The sequence below is a fragment of the Alligator sinensis genome, unplaced genomic scaffold (assembly GCF_000455745.1).
Source record: "Alligator sinensis unplaced genomic scaffold, ASM45574v1 scaffold161_1, whole genome shotgun sequence".
In the NCBI taxonomy this organism is placed as follows: domain Eukaryota; kingdom Metazoa; phylum Chordata; order Crocodylia; family Alligatoridae; genus Alligator; species Alligator sinensis.
Window position 1 is genome coordinate 2,691,595 of NW_005841974.1, and position 6,064 is coordinate 2,697,658.

A 6,064-nucleotide genomic window follows, 5' to 3' on the forward strand; every position below is an offset into this window, starting at 1 on the left:
TCCTGCTGCAGCTGGCCTGCCAGACACCCACAGCTCTCATTGGCCTTTGCTGAGGTGGAGTTTGGGGGAGGCTGGTATTTTTACACATTTGTTCCTTTCTGAGGGTGTTTATGAGGCTCTGGCTACAAGCACAGCTCTGTGGAGCCCTGGGCAGTGGGTCCAAGTAGCGCCCTATAAAAGCCCCATTGTGCAAAGCTGAAAGTCACATCTGAAAAGGGGGTGGGGAAAGAGACCTATTTACATAAGTTAAGGTGCATTTATAGCCAACAGCCTCCCTATGCCACCAGAGCAAGCACAGTGCAGCAGCCCTGCACACAGCCCGGAAATAGAGCCCAGCTGTAAATGACAGTGCCCAAACACCTCCTGCTGTGGCCCCAGAGAATGGGGAGCGGGTGCCGCACGCCCTCCCACTGTGCCTAACTGGCCTCTTCAATGCTGCCAGAGCCACCCCAAACACAGGACTTGAGCCCAGCCACAGCTGCCTGGCAGACTGCGGTCTTCTAGCTTTTATGCAAACATGTTCCAGTTCACAGCTCTCAGGGGTTCCAGGGCATGTGCTCCACTGGAGCCCAGCAGTTTCATGGCACCTAGAATGATTCCTTCCTTGACAGACCAAAACGGGTTTAGACAGGGACTGCAACAGGAATCCCAGGCACCTCGTGTCCACTTCTTTCTGCAAAGCCTAGTCAGGCATTCACAGTGGGCCTTGCCATGGCTTAGGGACCCGAGAACAAAGCTGCTTCCCCATGCATCAAGCATTTCATGGGCCCTTGGGCATCAACCACCCCCATGCTTCATGTGGCAGGGGCAGGGGCAGGATTCAACCTACTGAAATCCTCACCCCTACCCCCGCTTGGCTCTGATGGCCCTGCATACCAAGTCATGCCTCACCTCGCTCTCACATTCTTTGGTTGGGGAATCAGCTGGATATATCACCCTCTGTGCTGAGTTCCCCCATACCTACAGAACCACCCCACCACCTCCAGGCTGCAGGCACTCAATCCCAGGAGGGATTTGTTCCTCTAGCTAACTATGCTCAATAATCCAGGAGACCATTACCAGATTGCTGCAGGGCTCTGCCCCCACCCAAATACAAGGACAATTGCTTGGGCATACCCTCTCCAAGCAGCAGCATCACCCTGCCCTGAAGGAGGCACAGGTGAGCAGGAGGGGCTCCCAGCAGGCACCCCCCAGCTGGGAGCACAGCACCCAAGCAGGGGGCAAGGACTCACAGCACAGCTGAGGCAGGGATAAGAACCCAGGCATCAGGGCTTTCTGTGAAGTCCCTCACCCCCTGGACAGGAGTGCAGCCTTCCAGCAACCAGCCCTAATGCTTGTAATTAGCAACCCCCAGATCTCCCAAGTGGGAAGCAGCACACTCTCCCCCAAGCCTCAGCACAATTTTGCAGGTAGCTACAGAAGCAGCTCTGTGGCACCCCCATGCACACTCAGCCCTGCCCAGGGGTTCAGAACAACCTGTGCCAACAATGCTGCCAAAGCCCGAGCTTGGTGGGGGGGTCTGTCCCCAGGGGGAGGCAAGAGTGAAGGTACAGCCCAAGCCCCAAGCTAAACACGTAGGAGTGAGAAGCCTAGAATACCTTGGCTGCTCTCGACCTTGCAGCATGTCTGGCGAGCAGAGGATTTTACTTACAAAGCACAAGCTAGAGCAACCCCATCACGCCCACATCTGTAGCTCATCCAAGGCAGCCCAGTACCAGGGTGCACCAGAGGCCTGAAACAAAAGCCCAGCCTACTTGGACAGCAACCCCAGGTGCCAACAGGCAGCCCAGAGCCAGAAGTCATCACCTCCCACCCTGGTGCTGCCTCTGGGGAAGCCAGGCTAAACTCGGGGCTCTACCATGCACACGCTGCACCCTGCTACAGACATGGAACATAACAGAGGTACAGGAAGGGAAGGGCTGCATGCCACTATCGGGGACAGCAGTGGGGAGAGGCTGTCAGCTACCTATGTGAGATGTACCTCCTTATCAAATGGCTACCTCACACAGCTGGGACCCACTAGAGTGAGCAAGCAAGCACAAAGACTGCCCCAGAGCCCAAAGCTCCTGCCTCAGAGGATGCTGCTGCTGCTGCAGTGTAAAATGCAACAGGCACCGCTGTCTGCTATTCCAGAGCATTTAACCACAACCCCTCTCCCTCCAGGCACAAACCACAGCATCTAGGTGGCACAGTGGCATCAGGCGGAGGCTTCTGAACCAACATGCAACAGGCACAGCTGGTAAGCACCCAACCCCATGCAAGTGACTGCCCAGGATCCCACCCCATGCACGATCCTTGGCAGCTGTCTCTTCTCCGTGTCCCATGGCTCACATCACCCAGAGGGCTCATGTCCAGGATGGGGCTCCAACTGGGCGAGTCACCATCACCCCATGGGTGGGCAAGGGCATTGCAGACCAGGGTGAGGAAGAGGGAGGCAGTCTTGGGGACCTTTCTGGGTGAGCACTCTATACACAAAGAAAGGGGGTGCAAACACAGTTCAGCCAGTTCAGGCAGCCCCAGGGCTGGTTCTGTGTTGCTGCCGAGGGCAGCAGAGCTGAGGGAGGAAGCATTTGAAAAACCACTGAGAATCAACATATTTACTGACTAGTCCCAAGGTGGGCCTCTAGTCCCCTCCTGCCCCACCCCATTCTTTTCCCCAGGCATTTGTCAACAAAAACACTGTTTTAAAACTAAATCTGGAACGCAAAGAGAGGTCAGGGCAAATCTGCAGCATAGAGGAGCCCAGGGCTGGACAGCCAGGAGCTGGGTGCCAGAAGCAAGGGGCAACAGCAGAGCTGGGTGGGAGCCCAGGGATAGAACAGGCATGGGCTTAGGATGGGGAAAGGAATGATTTTCAAGACTAAGGGGCATCCTGAGAGCTGTGTGAGGAGTCCAGGGCTGGAATGAGGTGACCATTTCTATTTTAAAGGCCATAAAAGACAACTGTGTGAAAAACAGAGGACAAAGCTATTTTTATAAGGGCAGAACCGCAACCGTTTTTATCTGTGGTCCAGAATCCTATATTCGTATCACAGAGTCCAATTCTCTCCATGACTGTTGCTCAAAAAACAGACTTTTAAGGTCTAGCAAAATGTTTCTTATCCCTTTTTGGGATATGGGTCTTGGGACAAGAGAGGCTGAACCAAGGATATCCTAAATGAGAGCATCAGCAGAGCTGGTACAATAGTGATCTGTGGATTGGGAGACAGGGGACCAACAGAGCTAGGAGAGTGTAGGGGAGCCCTCAGCTGGGGTGGGGAGGCATCAGGATTGAGGGACACTAACACTGTGGCTGGCTTGCACTAGGGGGAGCGTGCCTCTTTAAAGGCAAGCTTGGTTCTACAGGGGAGCAGCCGAGTAAATGCCAAAGGAGGGTATCACTGCCAGCCGAGAGACTCCTGTTACTCCTGCAACCCCATTCCCTTGCAGCACGCACAGATGGCTTTGGCCCCATACCATTGCATACAAGGCAAGCACAGGCAACATAGCAGGGCTTTCTGCATGAACTTTGTATCCAACTGCCCCTGCCTCTCTCCCCCTGCCACTCTGCTGGACAGGACACTCAGCAGACAGGGGAATTGCCAGAACCACCCTCTACAGAGAGGGGCCCCTAGATGGCAATAGTAGACACTGCTCCCCCCTCCCCCCAGAAATACCATTCAGCATCATCTCTCAAGCCTGCCAGGAAGTCATCTACACAGCCACCATGACAGCAAGTTTGGCCATGACAGGCATTACGTGCCAGGCTGGCTGAGAGACTGATACAGATAGTGCTCTGCTGCATCCCCCTGAGGACTCCCCCAGCATTGCAGACATGCACTGGATACCTCCAGGGCATCCCCAAGGCCTCCTGCACAGTATATACCTTTGGCCTGAGAAGTGCTGGTCTGTCATGGGGTCTGTATCCCCATTCAGTTTGGGGCCTTGACAACAGGGCAAGATCGAGAAGCAGCATGTAGATAAGAAACACAGGCAGACACTCATCACAGTGCCAGGAGGGAGACCGCAATTATCCAAATAGGGAAAGCAAGGTGAAATAAGTTCACCCTGAAGCACATGCTGGGCAATGGTTTCTATCCCGGACACTCGTCCTGGAGGAATGAGATTCCAGATTTGGGAAGGTGGGAATGTCCTGACCAAAACAAGGGACACACATAGGAACAGGGCTACAGAGCAAGCTGGCAGTCAGATGAAAGTGACCGTGTACCTCCCCAACATCTATGAATCTATGTTGCACCACCCAAATCATGATGCTTTCCTTGCTGAGAGCTGAACCCCAGAGCCTTCCAAAGAGGGCCCTGCTCCCCACGCTGAGAAGCGGCCACCTCTGCAGCACAGTACAGGGGTTAGGGGCCAGGATGACAAACTCACAAGACACATTATCCTGTGTAAACAAGGACTTGGGACCTCTAGATGTAGCCTCCTCAGGACAAAGAGGTTATCAGAGACTTTGGACCATAGCTATAACTTAAGGAGGCCGAAATGGAAAAGGGGCCTCAACACAGACAGCAGCATGGGGTTGTGCAGCCCCACGCTGCCCTGCTGTGGCCTCACCTCCTTACTAGCAATTGTGCCATCGAAAACACTTGAGTCAGGAAACAGAGGGGGCAAAGACAGTAATGACACCAGCCTCCTTGGCACAAGCACCCTGGAATCATTGCCTCTTTGGGGCCCACCAGCAAGGCACATGGAGGTGAAAGGAAAAGAAACAGGGACCCTAGCAGAAGCCCTGGGTCCAGGCACTAATACAGTGGCTGTTACATCCACCTCCAGAAGGCTTATAGAGCTTCTGGCAGCATCACGCAGACTACCCACAAGCCACAGGTACCCATCAAGGCTTCTTTATTTATAAAGCTGCCAGCACTGCATTAGGCTGTGGTCATAATAACCTGTTAGAGCCTGACTGGGACGCAGTACCCCTGAACCAAGTTAACTGTTTCTGCTCCAAACACACTGAGGAAGCCAGGCACTGGTGCCGCCAGACCAGCACTCTAACCCAGCTAACTCTCCTGGGGCACTGCACACAATTACCTACTTCAGCCAGAGCCAGCAAAGTGCTTGGTCATGCTGACCCCTTTATGTCTTGACCTGGTATAACTGCAAGCTCTTTGGGCAGGGATTGGCACAGGTGTCTGGAGCATGGCTGTGGGCCTGCCATAACACATAGGCAACACCAATCTGGACAAGAAACAGCAAGCTATGGGGCTGGGATATGGAATCCAAAAACTAGCAGCAAGACACTAAGAGTTTTTCACATGAGGATCCTGGTTGCCAGCATGTGTGCCTGAGATGTGGAAGGGGTTCCAAGGTGTGCTGGGAAGGGGGGTCAGGGTACGCGTGAGCCCTGCTTACAGTCCGCTCGGCCAGCTTGGGTGCTGCAGCCCATCCGCAGAAATGGCACCGTTGTGAATGATGGCAAATGAGGGTAATTTAATATCCTGTCGCTGCCAGCTCATTCTTCCTTGTAACAGAAATTGCCCTGTGTTTCAGGTCCAGCGTGCCAGCCTCAGGAGGCCCTGGCGCACAGATAGGAGAGCCCAGGTGAATGGCAACAGATCACAGGTGCCAAGGTAAAGCCAGCCATAGCCTAGGGCTGTCCCCACTTTGTCTGACCTCCTCCTCCCTGGGCATAGGCTGGTCTGGCACCCCTCGAACAGGGGCGGTCTCTGCGGAGTGGGGAAGCAGGTCAGGGGCTGGAGTGTCCCTTGGGCACCCGCATCCCTACCTGCGTCCCACACGCTCCACTTCCAGGCCAGGGCCACTCGGCCCCAGCTCCGAGCACTGCCGCCCCAAGCTAGGATTTCTCATCTCAGCCTTTGCGCTCCGGGCTCTGCGGGCCACCAGATCGGGGTGGAGGAAGCGCCGGGTCCCGGGGGCAGCGCTCACCTGCAGCTCGCACCAGGCCACCTCCACGGTGGTGTCGGTGTCCAGCCCCTTGTAGACCGTCTTGAAGGAGCCGCGGCCGATCTCGATGTCGAACTTGAGGAACCGGCCGTCCGGGGACGTGGCCACGGCGCGGGTCTCCGCCTCCTCGCTCTCCTCCTGCTCCTGCCCCTGCCCCTGC

At 55.3% G+C, this 6,064-nt stretch overlaps 1 protein-coding gene across 1 annotated transcript in view; it reads right to left on the reverse strand.

Annotated features, from left to right (window-relative positions):
• Positions 1-6,064, reverse strand: part of WNK4 (WNK lysine deficient protein kinase 4) — a 23,996-nt gene that overhangs the window by 16,240 nt on the left and 1,692 nt on the right. Inside the window, exon 2 of the mRNA XM_025200741.1 lies at positions 5,887-6,060. Coding sequence (XP_025056526.1) covers positions 5,887-6,060 — 174 coding nt within the window. The remainder of the gene's footprint in view (positions 1-5,886; positions 6,061-6,064) is intronic.